This window comes from Ipomoea nil, unplaced genomic scaffold, assembly GCF_001879475.1.
Source record: "Ipomoea nil cultivar Tokyo-kokei standard unplaced genomic scaffold, Asagao_1.1 scaffold2957, whole genome shotgun sequence".
Taxonomy (NCBI): Eukaryota; Viridiplantae; Streptophyta; class Magnoliopsida; order Solanales; family Convolvulaceae; genus Ipomoea; species Ipomoea nil.
The window spans coordinates 3,130,519-3,145,990 of NW_017619385.1; the positions used below are offsets into that span (position 1 = coordinate 3,130,519).

General features: G+C 36.3%; 3 protein-coding genes across 3 annotated transcripts; 2 read left to right on the top strand and 1 right to left on the bottom strand.

Annotated features, from left to right (window-relative positions):
* Positions 1–726: 726 nt before the first annotated feature.
* On the top strand, positions 727–2,412 carry LOC109162823 (ribulose bisphosphate carboxylase small chain SSU11A, chloroplastic-like). Its single transcript, XM_019311514.1, has 3 exons — positions 727–954; positions 1,229–1,363; positions 2,061–2,412. Exons 1-3 carry the CDS (start codon positions 781–783, stop codon positions 2,286–2,288), a joined length of 537 nt encoding a protein of 178 aa, XP_019167059.1. The 5' UTR covers positions 727–780; the 3' UTR covers positions 2,289–2,412.
* A 3,656-nt stretch (positions 2,413–6,068) lies between these two features.
* Positions 6,069–8,358, top strand: LOC109162758. Its single transcript, XM_019311439.1, has 2 exons — positions 6,069–6,729; positions 7,476–8,358. The coding sequence occupies exons 1-2, from the start codon at positions 6,106–6,108 to the stop codon at positions 8,247–8,249; spliced, it is 1,398 nt and encodes a 465-aa protein (XP_019166984.1). The 5' UTR covers positions 6,069–6,105; the 3' UTR covers positions 8,250–8,358.
* A 4,147-nt stretch (positions 8,359–12,505) lies between these two features.
* On the bottom strand, positions 12,506–15,072 carry LOC109162731. The gene is made up of 8 exons (XM_019311415.1): positions 14,923–15,072; positions 13,962–14,232; positions 13,768–13,864; positions 13,578–13,695; positions 13,427–13,503; positions 13,065–13,197; positions 12,659–12,946; positions 12,506–12,547 (listed from the first exon to the last, which is right to left on the bottom strand). The coding sequence occupies exons 1-8, from the start codon at positions 15,070–15,072 to the stop codon at positions 12,506–12,508; spliced, it is 1,176 nt and encodes a 391-aa protein (XP_019166960.1).
* Between the last annotated feature and the right edge of the window lie 400 nt (positions 15,073–15,472).

A 15,472-nucleotide genomic window follows, 5' to 3' on the forward strand; every position in this document is an offset into this window, starting at 1 on the left:
AATCATAAGTTTAGTTTGTTGTTGTAGCTTTGACTATAACTGAAGCAGAATATATGGTTGTGACTGAGGCAACTAAACAGGATTTGTGGCTTTCAACTTTGATTAATGAATTGAATTAGGTATTAAGCAAGGTGGAGTTCAGTTACACTATGACGTACAATTAGAGTGTCATCTTTTTTTTTTTTTCTTTTTTTCTTTTTTTGTTAAAAATCCCTAGAACCAAGCATAGTGATGTAAGGTTCCATAATGTTAGAGAGTTTGTTATTTTTGGTGAGATATTATTGCAAAAAATTCATACTAGTGAAAATATATGCAACAAATATGTTAACAAAAACACTTCTTAGTATAATCTTTTCTTACTTTTAAAATGTCACATCACTAAATTTTCAATTAATCACTATTCATTCTTCATCTATGCAATTCTCTTTTCTCTTCCAAAAGTCCAACACACTTTCACATCACTTTACAAAAAATTATTTCCATAAAATAATTATATTTAATACCTTTGCAAATCTGCAATTTTTTTACAAAATAACAAAAGGTTCCACGTTGGATTGCATGTCAGCAGTGTGGATAGCCTTGATATGGATATTAAGGTTGTGATGTCAAGAACCACAGAAATCCAATGGTCGTGGTTCCTAAAAGATTAGGTTTAATTCAACGTCGCCCGTTAGATTGGACTCATGTGACACCTTATCGCTATATATACCAAGCCTACCACCATCCCAATGATCATCACCACCAATACTACAAATCAAAGTAAAGTAGCGATCGGCAGTAATGGCGTCCTCAGTCCTCTCCTCCGCCGCCATTTCCGGCCGCGCCACCGCTGCCAAGGCCAGCATGGTCGCACCTTTCACCGGTCTCAAGTCCACCGCCTCTTTCCCCGTCACTAGGAAATCCGCCGACTTTACTTCCATTGCAACCAACGGCACTAGAGTACAATGCATGCAGGTATATATGTATACACTCATAAACATTAGTTCAAGATAATACTCACACTACTGGAAATTATAGAATTTCTGACCAACTGAAAGTGGATCTTAAATCAAAGTTGAAAGCAAAAAATGATCGGAAATAGTAACAAATGTTTTTTCGGATATCAAAAGTGATCTGAACAAGACTTTCAACTTAATTTAAGATCACTTTCAGGTGGTCGGAAATTCCATAATTTCCAGTAGTGTCATCAGCAATATATTTTGATGTATATATATATGGGTACGTGCAGGTTTGGCCGCCATTCGGGTTGAAGAAGTTCGAGACACTGTCATACCTGCCTCCATTGAGCACTGAGCAATTGCTCAAACAAGTGGAGTACCTGCTTAACAAAGGATGGGTTCCTTGCTTGGAATTCGAGACTGAGGTCAAAGATTCTTTCTTTTTTTTTTTTTCTTTTTTTTTTTTTTTTGGATAATTTCAGTTCCAGTTAATCTAGGATGACAATGGGTCGGGGTAAGTCAAAAAAGAATACATCTATCACCCTATTCATCTTATACTTTCTCCATTCATTTCCACAGTGATGGACTTTTCCAAAACCTACCTCTTTGTCCCACCGGGTGTGAGTGTCCACTACGAGTACTCATCACTTATTATCTCATCAGATATTCAAATATAATAACTAAATAAGAAAAATTACATTTTTCCTCCCATTGTAGAATCTATCTTTAATTGTTGGTCACGCTCACTTTTCATCCTTAAGTTATCATTGGCATTGCACTTTTGTCTCTTTACTAACAAAATATTAGGGACGAAATTTGCAATTTTAGCATTTATAGACGGAAAAGTGAGCATAAAAAGTTTATAAAATGACGAAAAGTTCAACGGCAATAATAGCTTAGCTTAGGGGTAAAAACATGAGTACGATCAACACTTAGAGGCAAATTCTACAATTACCCTAAACTACATATTAGTACTTATTTAACTCTGTCTCTCTCTCTCTCTCTCTATATATATATATATATATATATATATATATATATATGATGAGTTGAGTGGAGTTTTAGGCGAATTTTATACATAAAAGTTGGATTTGATTATTGAATTTGAGGGTTTTACTGCAGAAAGGATTCGTATACCGTGAATGGCACAGTTCACCGGGATACTACGACGGAAGATACTGGACAATGTGGAAGCTGCCGATGTTCGGGTGCACGGATGCGACCCAGGTGGTAGCAGAGCTGGAGGAGTGCAAAAAGGCATACCCGGGTGCATGGGTTAGAATTCTGGGCTTCGATAACAGGCGCCAAGTCCAGTGCATCATGTTCATTGCATACAAGCCCCACGACTAGAATATCCATTTCAATGTTTCATCATTGCCAAATTTTATTGTGCTCCATGCTCTGTGTAGCAGCATGCGTGGACCATGAAGTATGTATCATTTTTTTGAGTATGAAGTATGTATCATTTTAATTACACTTCAGTTTCATTTTATAATATTATTATGTTTTTTAATTTCATTTTTTCTACACACTAGTTTCATTATAACAATACCAAAGTATGGTATCATTTTAATTATGCTACAATTTCATTTGATAATAATATACATTATTGCTTGAGGTCTATTTTTTTTTGTTTCATTTTCGACACACACTAGTTTAATTATAGTAATGTTGAAGTATTATTTGACAATATATGTTATTATATGACTTTGGATTTTAGTTTTATTTTTCACACGTACACTAGTTTCATTATAGTAATACTAAAATATCATTTTAATTATGCTACAGTTTCATTTGACAATAATGTGCTATGTTTTTTAGTTTCATTTTCCCCACACACTAGTTTCATTATAATAACACTAAAGTATCATTTTAATTTTAATACAGTTTAATTCGATGATCATAGTCCACATAGCGATGTGTGAAGCATGGTCCACTATATAACAACGCTTCATCATCAATCCGAAATAGTACCTACCTTTCACAATTACAGTCCAATATGGCTTCTGAGAACCAAACTTCCTGCTAAAACAAAAAAAAAAACAAAACAAAACAAAACAAAACAAAACAAAAAAAAAAACAAAAAACAAAAAAAAACAAAAACAAAACAAAAAAAAAAAAACAAAAATAAAACAATCCATAAATTTGGATGATAGCCCACATTGATGTAATGGTTGGCTCCCGATCCTTCCACGATTCCCACACATTTTACTTTTGAAGAATCAACGATTTGGTCCATCAATTCTTGGCGAACTGTCAATGTATTTCCTCAATTCTAATTTCATATAATTTGATCATCTAATTAATTTAATATTGATCAAATAACTCCTTCCGACACTGTTCCGTCACGTCGTTCAACCAGTGAGAACTCCGATTTAAGCGTGGGTATTTTGATCATTTCTTGTCTAGAAGATGCAACAAAGATAAAGGATAATGTTTATCTTGAGCCAAACTAAAGTAGAAAAGTAGTTCTATCCCTTATGAATGGAGGAATTGCATTAAAGTGCCCGGTGCCTCTCATGTGATATACCCGAGTGTACTAACGCACGCAAATTCTCTACTCTCGTAGTTTACAAGCAAAGTTAGCCCAAAAGAACCGCCTAAGCACTTCATCTTACCCACACTCAAATTAATCCTACAAGTTGTGAGAGATTACGTGCTAAAGACTAATCCCTAAATTCCTAATAAAGGTAAAGCACCAATCATTGTTTTGAACTTAAATTTAATTGAACATTATTTATTGATGCTTTTGTTACATGTATATATGTTTCTTTGGTTGTGTTAGGATCAAGTGCTTATCCCTCCTAGCACCTGTCAATTTTAACTGCACTTCAAATTCGTGACCTGATTTTGATACCATTTATTAGATCAAACGTCAAACACTATAACTCACAGCAACGGCTTACAGAAGTAGAGTGCTAAACTTGACACTTCACTGATTTCCATCCAATAATCTCCACAACTGTTCATTGTTGAATTTGGACATTCACTGACCTCTAGCCAGTAGTACACCGCTAACCGCACTCCTCAATTACCCACGTCCCTTAGCTCCAGCCCAACTACCTTTCGAATGTTCCACCATCATATCATGTTTTACTTTTAATTGAAGTCTTGAATGAATCATTGGATCGGAATATATGCGATAAAACAATAGTACATTAGTGAACTAATAGCATAAGCATAGCATGCAGTTTATATAAATTATTATAAAGAATGTATTTTTTTCATAAAGACTAGAAATCCAATTTTATAATTGAAATATAATGGTATCAACAGAAGTCCCCGCCGATCTTTATGAGATTCGATATTAATTCTATATCATGACTATCCAATCTCCAAAAGTCATTTATCAAAAAAAAAAAAAAAAAAAAAAACGAATGAGGATAAGACAAACCGTTTAATTAGGGAAATTTAGAAACGTGCATTGCGTTGAAAGTGCATGAGGATGTATACCTCACAAAAGCAAGCAAACGTGTATTGCGTTTTAATACTTAAATAATGCATACCCTATTTGTACGCAATAAGTACAATATTCTTTTTTTTTTTTTTTTCCTTTTGAAAAAATGATATTCAATTGTATCATTGAACATATAAACAATGCATTTTTTTAGTGAACTCTAATTCCTCCGATCTTCTTTATGAAAAGTAATAGTTACGATATTTATTAGGACTTGGTATCTAGACACAGTATAATTCATTCTCCCCTATCATTTTTCTAAGACTGAACCCCAACCTTAAGGGGATTCTCCCCTATCATGAATGGATTCTTTGTATTCTTATAAATATTACTCTTTGTATCCTTATAAAACTATATTCATGTACTTCAAACATCATGGATTGATGTTTATTTCCAAAACTATTGTTAAACCCGACGTCATCGTCACTAACCCCCTGTCGTCGCCACTAACCCCCCGCCGTTGGTCACTTGACACAACCTCCTCTTTTCGCATCATCTCTGATATTGTCCATCCAACTATAGCCTCGATAAATACCCTACAAATAGCTCATCACTTTATCTCCATTAAACATACTTCCTCAAACTATATATTATGGAAGACTCAACATGTTCTCTTTCTCTGGGGTCAAAATCTCACTGGATACTTTGAAGGCATGTTACTGTGTCCAACTTCATTATTAAGGCTTCGAATGAGTGTTTCATTGTAGTCGCGCTCCGGATGAGTGTTCCATTGTAGTAGCACTCCGAATGAGTGTTCTATTGTAGCCGATCCTACGACATAAAATTTGATCCGTTGAGATTCTTTTATTTTGTCCATGCTCATATCGTTTTTGTCTAATGAAGTTCTGTATGTTGCAATGAGACATGCCATGTCTTAGGCCCTATCAAAACTATTGAAGTGGACTTTGGGTGTTTCTCGGGCACTATATGTGAGTCTCCATAGTCGACTGTAGTCTTTGCGCCAGTGGGATTCCACTACTACGAGTATCTTGGCAAAACTTGCCAAGGTTTTAATTGGACTCCACCCTGGGTACTGCGCAATGATCTCCTCATTGACTACTAAAGAACCTGTGTCAATTGATCAACTAGCTAGTAGACATCTTCCCCAAGCCACTAACCATAGTAATGTTAAATGATCTAAGGGACAAGCTTAATGTTCTCCTTAAATAATCTTAAATTTAAGGGGGCATATTAGGACTCTAGAATTTATTCTCTATCTCTCCCTTTGAGAATATTATCATTTTAATATTCTGAGTCTCTTTGTATTCTTATAAATACATATCTTCATATCTTCATATACTTCAAACAACATTATATTATGAATTGATCAATTATAAGATTAAGTTTTGAAACTGTTATTCTCATCTCATCAGACCACAAAATACTTAAGATACATACATGCATTTTATGGACCAAACTTTTTACGTAAAAAGAAAAGAAAAACCAAGCAAGCAAGCAAAGCAAAAGTAAAAGCAAACACAGAAAACTTTTTTCATTAAGGCTATTTACTAATGATAGGGATGTGTCCACCCAAAAGCAACCATACATCTCCAAGCAACTACAATATTCCAATCTTGGAAGAACGTAACAACGTACATTTAGTCATTTATGTTTCCGAAATATAAAAACATTTGTTCTAGGAGTTTCTGTATATCATATGGTATAGTATTTAGTCAACTCAACAAAAAACAGTAACCTAACGATAGAACAATGTCTTCCCCCTCCCAATCCCATTGGGACGTGTTGACAATGGCGGCTAAAGAAAATGACGTCACTGCCCTATACAAATCTATCCAAGACGACCCAGAGATCCTAAAGAAAATCAAAGAAATCCCATTCGTGGATACCCCACTGCACGTGGCCGCAGCAAATGGCAACACCCTTTTCGCCGTGGAAGCCATGGCCATAATGCCATCTTTTTGCAAGAAGCTCAACGGCGAAGGCCTAAGCCCCTTACACTTGGCCCTGCAAAACAGCCACCTCAAAACCGCTGGCCATATGGTAAAACTGGACGGCGGGCTGGTTCGGGTGGGCGGGAGGGGGAAGATGACGCCCATGCACTACTTGGTCTCGGTTACTAAGGATGGTGACGCCGAGAAACTGGAGTTGTTGATTGATTTTCTCACGGCGTGCCCTGGAGCTGTTAAGGATGTCACGGTTGATTGCAAAACCCCAATGCATGTGGCGATTGAACGAAGGAGTTTTGACGCTTTTGGAGTGATGTTTGGTTGGGTTTGGAGGACTGGTAAGATCAAGGTTTTAGACATGGAAGATGTCAACGGGAACACTGCACTTCGTCTGGCTGCAGAAGCACAACACACCATGAATGCTGAGGTACCTATCATCATACTATACATACAATTAAGTTACTATACACTTTTGCCATTCACCGCCCTGCTCTCAACAATTCTCTAACCACCAATTGGTGGACTTGACACTTAGCCAACCTTTGCCCAACAATTCACTCTCCCATCACTTGTCAAACCTGGCTCTTACACCACTTGTTAGAATTATGTGTTTAACATGACTAGGTCAAAAGCTATAGCTCACAGCTAGTCGAGCGAAGGCACAACTTTATTTCCTTATATTCGACTACCACATTTCCGAGAGGCAGAATGCTGGACTTGGCTATTCACTTACCTTCGCCCAACAATCCCTCTTGCCACCAATTGCTGGTCGGACCTAACCTTTTACCAGCTTCCGCCCAACAATCTCCTAACAAGCAATTACTCGACCTGGCCCTTTACTGGCCTTAGCCGAACAATACCCTCTCTTAGCACTTATCTAACTTGAATTGGATATTGTACCACTTGTTAAGATCAAGTGTTTAACACTATGCCAAAAGCTATAACTCACAATAAAGACTCAACTTTAATTTATTTCCTTACATACGGCCACCACATTTTCGAGATGCAAAGTGCTGGACTCGCCCTTCATGGGCCTCCACCCAACAATCCCCTAGCCATCCATTACTGGACTTGGCCTTTTACCGGCCTCCATCCAACAAAATTATTCGGTGTTATATATATACTTAGCTTGTAATAATTATAATTATATATAAGCATTATTGCCGCATGCAGACGTCAGAGTCAGGTGTGGAGAGGCCAAAAAGAATCCCAAAAGCATTCAAAAAAATCCGAGAGAACAGCAAAGAAATAATAGCCAACGCAAAGGGAAAGGAGGGAATAAATCGCCTGAAATTCTTCCTGTCATCGGAGACACCCATGCAAAAGCTCATCCGTTACTCCGCCCACATCCACAAAGGCATGTCAATGAACATCCGGAACGTGGTGCTAGTGGTGGCGGTGCTGGTAGCCACCGCCGTCTACCAAGCAACTCTCACGCCCCCCAACGGCGTCCTACACAACACCACCACCGATCCCACTTCCCCATCTCCATCTCCAACCCCCAATAACACTGTCCACCACCACTACAAGCGCCATTTCACTCTCTTTGTATCTATGAACACATTGGCCTTCAATCTCGCCTTAGGGGTGATGCTATTCGTGCTCCCATTTGTTCTCTACAGCGTTTTCCTCCACTTGGCTCTGTATTTCATGTCCGTCAGCTTCCTCATCATGTTGCACGTAACCGGGGAGAAGGAGAACAAGACCACAGCGAAGGTGTTAATGTATATTTCTTTGGGGCTGTTTGGCATTGCCTATTGTGTACGCTTCTTTATTGCCACCTTAAAGACCATCTTACGGATGCCGTGGTGGGTGGGGAAGCCGTGTCGTATGATGCGCAAGCTTATTGGGTGTATGGGCATGCAAAATAGTTTTCATGAGCTTCAGCTGCAGTTAGAGACCTTGGGCTGGTCAGGCGATCCCCATGGCTCCTACTATAGCCAGTAGCTTAGCTAGCTTCACTAGCTTAGACCAGCTCCAGCTTTCAAGGAGAGTCATAGAGGTGTCATCGGAGTACGTGCTTGTAAAATGAATTTGATTTGTTTTTATATGTTTATCGTTTTGGTGTCCAAGGAATTGAATTAAGTTACAATGCTTTGTGTGTTAAAATAATTCATTCAAATAAAAATATTTTCTTGATGATGGTCTTGGAATATGTATATTGTTCAATTTCATAGTACAAGAGTAATATTATATATATTCACTTTATATTTTTTTTCTATCCATTGGCAAATTTAATATGAGTTTCTATATTATTCAATTCATTCATTTAAATAAATTATTATTATTATTATTATTATTATTATTATTATTATTATTAAATATAAGAAAATCTTATTGTTTTGTTAATGTTCGATTCTTTAATTTAACGAGACAAACACGTGGAGTAGATGACAGTAGAATTTGGTGTTATGTTGTGTTCTGAGAGGCTGTGTGCACTCATGCACAAAATTGGGTGCACCATAGAATACCGTCAGAGTCGTGTACACACACGCCACACTTTTAGATTACACTATGCACACATTCACATTGAAATGCAGACCTACACATCTTGCACCACCACAATCAAATGTGCACGCGTATTTACTATAGTGGGCACACACCAAGTTTAGAATGCACGCACACATCACATGAATACAAAGTGCACACTAGGCCATGACGAGGTGCATATATATGACGAAAACCCAGTAGTGAGGATCAACAGTGAAAATGCACACTGCGGAGGTCACAGTGCACACCAATACATTGCCTACAAAAATACATATATATCAATGACAAATATAGACAATATAATATTACACTCAAACAATAGACAATTAAAAAATACAAAAATAAACTTGAGTCCAAGGTATAATAAAAGAAACGTAGAAGAAGAAAAAATCCAAAGCAAGATACTATATATATGTGTGTGTGTGTGCGCATGCGCGTAATTTGTGTGTGGATCAATTTACATGCGAAGAACAGTTTCCTTGGTGAAAGATGGGAGAGAAGGGGTGGGGGGGGGGGGGGATTACTAAAAATGCCATTTCCCTAAATTGTACAAATTTTTGTTAAGATTTATTTATAGAATGAAAAGAGTCACAAGATAATAATTGAAAAGTAAAAGTGACTTTGGGAGAAGAAAAGTAAAAGTGACTACGAGAAAAACAATAATCAATAAATTAAGAAAAAAAAAATGCCAAATCACTGTTAAAAAAAATTAATGACCAAAAATATAATTTTCCTTTAAAAAAATAATTTTCCATTTTTTTTTTGAATGCTAATTACAAATAATTTCTCTTTTAATATAATTACAACTAGTATTTGCACCCGTCCGATGCACGGTCATAAATCTAAGAAGTAATACGTAATGCCTTAAATTTAGAAGTAATAGTATGAATTGCTATTTTTATTATACATTATTAAAAACTTCTTTATATACAACATTTGTAGTTAAGGTACAGTACTTAATATAATGAACGTAAAAATTACAAAAATAATGTAAAACACAATGGTCCACACAATGTTATGTGGACCATAACAAAAATACTTTTAAAATATATGACATTTACATTAATTTTGTAGTTAATGTACATTAACTAATATAATGTATACTCAATGCAACCACAATGTACATCCCCATGGCTAGATGTACCATAATTTTGTGATGAGTATACATTTACTTGGACCATACTTAGCCCAGTTATATTAATATTTTAATATTTACTTAGCCCATTGTAATAGACACATAATACCTACTTAGCCAATGTAGAACAAAATATCTAAAAATTAATAAGCCCAGATTACTAAGCCCAAACCCGCCCCTACAACCCAGACCCGTTAACTTGTTATTCGACCCGACCCGCTTCTCCCTCTGACTACCCGGACATACGCAGTCGGACATCCTAGAACACTCTCACTAACCTCTTAGCTCTCTCTCTCTCTCTCTCTCTCTCTAACATTCACTCCGGTCGGAGACATACTCTCTCAGTTCTCTCTGTGTCAAACGGTCTGTAAACACTCCGATCTTGTGCCTCAACACTCCGATCTTGTTCCTTTTGCTCTATTTACTACCCATTCTACTCTTAGACCACACCAATTTCATTGTGATCGCCTAATATCGCTCTTAACAGAAAACCATTGTTTCGTCTATACACCAATCTCACTAACTCATTAGAAGCAACTAATTTATGTTCGATCTAGTGTTTAAGAACCATTTGGGTTGTTTTAGACTAAGAGGTGAGAGATCATCGAAAAACCCTAACTGTGTATTCGACCGATTGTGTCAAAATCTTTAAATCAGGTAAAATTTCGATCCATTTTCTGTTTCTATACTTTAATCTGTGTAAATCATTATTTTCAATTTTACTCGACGATAAAGATTAGTTATACAAACGAAATCAGTTAGGGTTTGAAATAATTTTCCATCGTCATTTTTTTTTCAGGAATTTGTTGAACAATAACAGCAAGACTAATGATAACAATGGCGTTTTGGTGTAAAAGGTGTCGATGCACGGTACATACAACCACAATTGCGAAAGGTAATTCTGAAACTCAAATCTTAATGTGCGTAGGTTACCTGGATTATTAATTGGCTACTTCCTTTTGCTCCCTATAATCGTAGAACTTAGAACGGGCTGGCGGGGCGGGGCGGGCCGCGGGCCTAAACGGGGCGGGCTAAAAAAGCCCGCTCCTAAACGGTCCTAGGTTTGACAGGCCCGGACCGCCCCGCCAATGGCTCGCGGGCTAGGCGGGCCCCCGCCCAAAACCTTTTTTTTTTTTTTTTTTTTAAATTGTTCATCAAATATCAAACTAATTAAAATAAATTGATACATAAGTCATAACTCACATGAAACATAATAATCAAACATAAAGTTCAAAGTTCATAGTTTATCAAACATCAAACTAGTCACAACTACAAAGTCCAAAAATATTACACATAAAAATAATTTTAAAGTGCATATTTTATATAAAAATATTTTATATAAAATAAAATAAAATAATGGTGGACTTGGCGGGCCGCGGGCCTAAGCGGGGCGGGCCAAAAAAGCCCGCTCCTAAACGGTCCTCTATTTTCAAAACCCGCCCCCTACCTAAGTAAGGGCGGGGCGGGCCGGCCCGGCGGGCTAAGCCCGTTTTGACGGCTCTACTCAATGTATATGTGATTAATTTCAAATTTAGTTTTTCTAGTGTGTTTGATTGAATACATGTTTTCTATTCAGTTTCACTGTTTAACTTTGGACTTAGACTTTTGTCTTTCTGATTAGTTTGCTAATGATTCTATTGAAATTGTGTTGAGTTTGAAAGTAATATAGAAAAATGTATATAGTGCAAATACTTGATTTATTACAGTAGATATAAAATACAAGAAATTACAGATTAAGTAATAATATACTTTGAGTATTAAAAATATAATACACTTTTTCAACTAAAAAAAATAAAGTATCCAAGATCTTCCAACTAAAAAAAATTACAAATACAAAACACTTGCAACTACAAAAGACTTGGTAAAAAATAGAACACACTCAGACAGCTAAAAGCACAATATATGATTGTGCTTTTAGCTGAGTCCTTCAAAACTGTTAGCCTTCATTGCTGGGTCTTCATATTCAATCTGCAAAAAGTCAGTTACACAATACAATACCAAAATACCAAACAAAAAATCAAATCAGATTACTCATAAAAAGTTAGTCCAAAAGCAATATCAAAAACCACAAGACCACACCAAGGTGGTCAATTGTCTTAAACTGTAACCATTACAAACCAACAGGGCATGAATATCAAATTGTTTTGTTTTACAGACCAACTTTAGACTTCTTAATCTTGCCACTTGAAGAGAACTCATCAAGTAGTGATCTCTTAACCACACTGCATTCCTCCAAATCAGCCGCAGGGCTCTGAGTCTGCTGACCAGTACTTGGGCTGTTCACCTCATTTTCCTCATTTGATGCTTCCTGCAAATGGAAGCAGATATTTAGTGTTCACAGTTAGCCAAAAGATCTTAAAAAAATTAATGCATACTAAAATAAATAGTAGTACCTGGTCAGATTCATCATCCTCCTCTTCATCTTCATCAATCATCTTAGATATAAGATCCTTCTCTTGGTTGTCTTTCAGCTTTGAACAGTAGGTAGAAACCAATAGTTCACCCCTCAACAATCTCATCACAGTATAAGCTGGATTGGCCCCCCTCATTTGATTGATTTTCAATGTTATCTTAAATATCATTGACAATCCAATAAGTGATTCCAACTCTTTGGGAATATCTGAAACCTATAACCAAAACAAACACAAAATACCAAAGTTAAAACAGAAATCCAGTGTGGATGTATTATCTTTTTTATAAGAGAGATATGTATTTAGGATAGTGAGGTTACCTTGTTATATTTCTTGTAAAGGAGGCTAGCAGGAATTCCTACCAACTCTGAACACTCCCTATCCCATAAAAGGAATGGAGCATCTGATAAACCTTTATCCATAACCCTCACAATCACCCTAAATCTAGCCATTCCTTCCTTGAACTTTTTATCACAATTAGAACAAATTAGATCCTCACCATCTGGTTTCAGTTTTCTGTTGCAACCTGAAGTCATGCAAGATAGATACATCCAACCAAATGAACCCTCAATTCCTACAATCTGTGCTGGAACATAAAAATCTCCATCCTGCATTGAACAAAGGAATTGTTTATTAGCATTGGCCATTAATTAGTATCACTGGTAAGAAATCTAAAAATCTAAAAATCTAAATCTAAAAATATAATAATAGTAGAACAACTTAAACCTGTTTGCTTTTCAATAAATCACCAACTGAGGTGACAGTTAGAGATCCACTCTTGAATTCTGAAATGCCAGTGGACTGGGACATAACTGCACTTGTGGTAATACTTCTCAAAGGACTGTGAACAGTTGTGATCCTACAGAAATTCAAAAAAAAAAATAAAATAATAGAGCAGGGTAGACACAAAAAAAAAAAAAAGATTTAATACAGAACTATAACAAAAAAAAAAAAAAAAAAAAAAAAAAAACAGCAGTGTTTTCACTGTTACACAACTTGTGATAAGAGGCATTCAATTAAAATTAGAAACCTACTTGCCATTCAAAAAAAAAAAAAAAAAAAAAAAACAGCAGTGTTTAGAAACTTACTTGGCTTTGAAATCTTCAACTTCCTGATAAGAGGCATTCAAGTAAAGCTTAGTAGCATCGTAGGAACTTGTGTTCACCTAATAAAACAACATAAAAAAAAGTCAGAGAAATCTAAAATATATTAGGAATAATTAAACAGCTTACCATTTACAATTTTTGCCCTGCATAGCTGAATAACCACAACAACTGGTTCTTTCAGATCTGAATTGTAAAATGGTAGCATGGAAGCTACATGGTTATCCCAAACAGTGCATTTCAACTGATTTCCCCTGTAGTGAATTCAGTTAGTAAAATGGAAATAATATTGAATTAAATTAAGTTATAGAGTGTATGAAACTTACTCATTGTCTGCTATCTTGAAATCTATTAGTTTGGCTGGTTTCCCACCTATTATTTTGTCTAATGGTGCATGAATCTCAATGACTCTGCCTATAACATCTGTAATACAACAATAGAAGATTATATAGCTTCAAAAATGAAATCTGCAAAGTTGGATCTGCGAAGTAAAAAAATGCAATTTGCAAAAATTACTTACCAAACATGACTTTGTCATTCACCAATGTTGGATCTTTAAGACATTGGTAGGGTTTAAGCTGAAACATGTTGGTAGGAAACCCCCTGGATTTGATTGCCTTGACCTGAGTATTGTAGTTCAACCTTATCATATACCGATGGTCACAAGTCCTATACATATAGTACTGACTGAAGACCAGAAAATTTTTCAGAGAATATAGCTTCCCTTTCTTGAACACATTCTTGTATTTGTCTACATCAGAGTTTTGCATGTTTACATGAATAAATGTTCCCTGTATTTCATGATAGAATAGTGAACAGATTTTTTTAGTGTGAAAACAAATAAAGGTAAATGTAACAGTGTGTAGGGATGTCAATTGAACCCGCACCCGACGGGGAACCCGATTTCCCGTCCCTACGGGGACGGGGATGAGGACAGAAATAGGGGATCGGGGATGGGGATGGGGACAATTTTGAATTCCCCGTCGGGGACGGGGGCGGGGATGGGGAGTACTCTCCCCGCCCCGCCCCGTCCCCGATATATATATATATATATATATATATATATATATATATATATATATATATATATATTGCCACACAACACACACAAATGTAGTACTTTGTATACAATATATATAATTTTAGAATTATTCTTGTCATTGTATGTCATGCATATTTAAATAAAATGTTTAATTGTAAAATATTGAATACAACTTTGAGTTGGGGATGGATATATATGCGTTATTTATTTAAATGTTTAATTTTTATTTTTTTTTTATAACTTGTTAACGGGGTGGGGATTCCCCGTCCCCGAGTAATCCCCGTGGGGATGGGGATGGGGGGAATTTTTCATTCCCCGGCGGGGATGGGGATGGGGACGGGGAACGGGAAGAAAGTCGGGGACGGGGATGGGGGGTATGTCCCCCGCCCCCACCCCGCCCCGTTGACATCCCTAACAGTGTGTACGAAATAGTGCTTACCTCTTCATCGCATACCACAAGCTCTCTACTCTTCATCTGTTTCGCACCTCTCCTTTCAGGTATTTCATAAACTCTCACACACCTAATTCGAATGACCCTCTCTCTATTTAGAGGGACAACATCTTTAACCAAAATATATTGACTTGGCATCTTAAAATATGCAGGGGTTTACAAATTGGTTTACTGCTTAAGGCTGATTTGGAACAATGGTGGTTGAAATAAGCTTGACAGTGAGGTTTATATAGGCTCAAGAAGTGGAATTCGAAAGATGAACCTCACATTATTTGCAGCCAGAATATTGATGGAAACCTTTGAGTTTCCAAGAATTTAATCTTCATAATCATGCAGATATTTTGGAAGCATTTAATTGAAATACATTGTAAAATCTGTATGTGTGTATGTTAAGGTCTTTACGTGTATATATTTAAATCGATTAAAGCAATCTTGGAAATAGATTTTATATAGGTTATGAGTAGAAGTCTTACATAATTAGAAGTCTATTGAATAACCTCGGTAGCATAATATATTAGTCGTATAATTGTCATTGGAA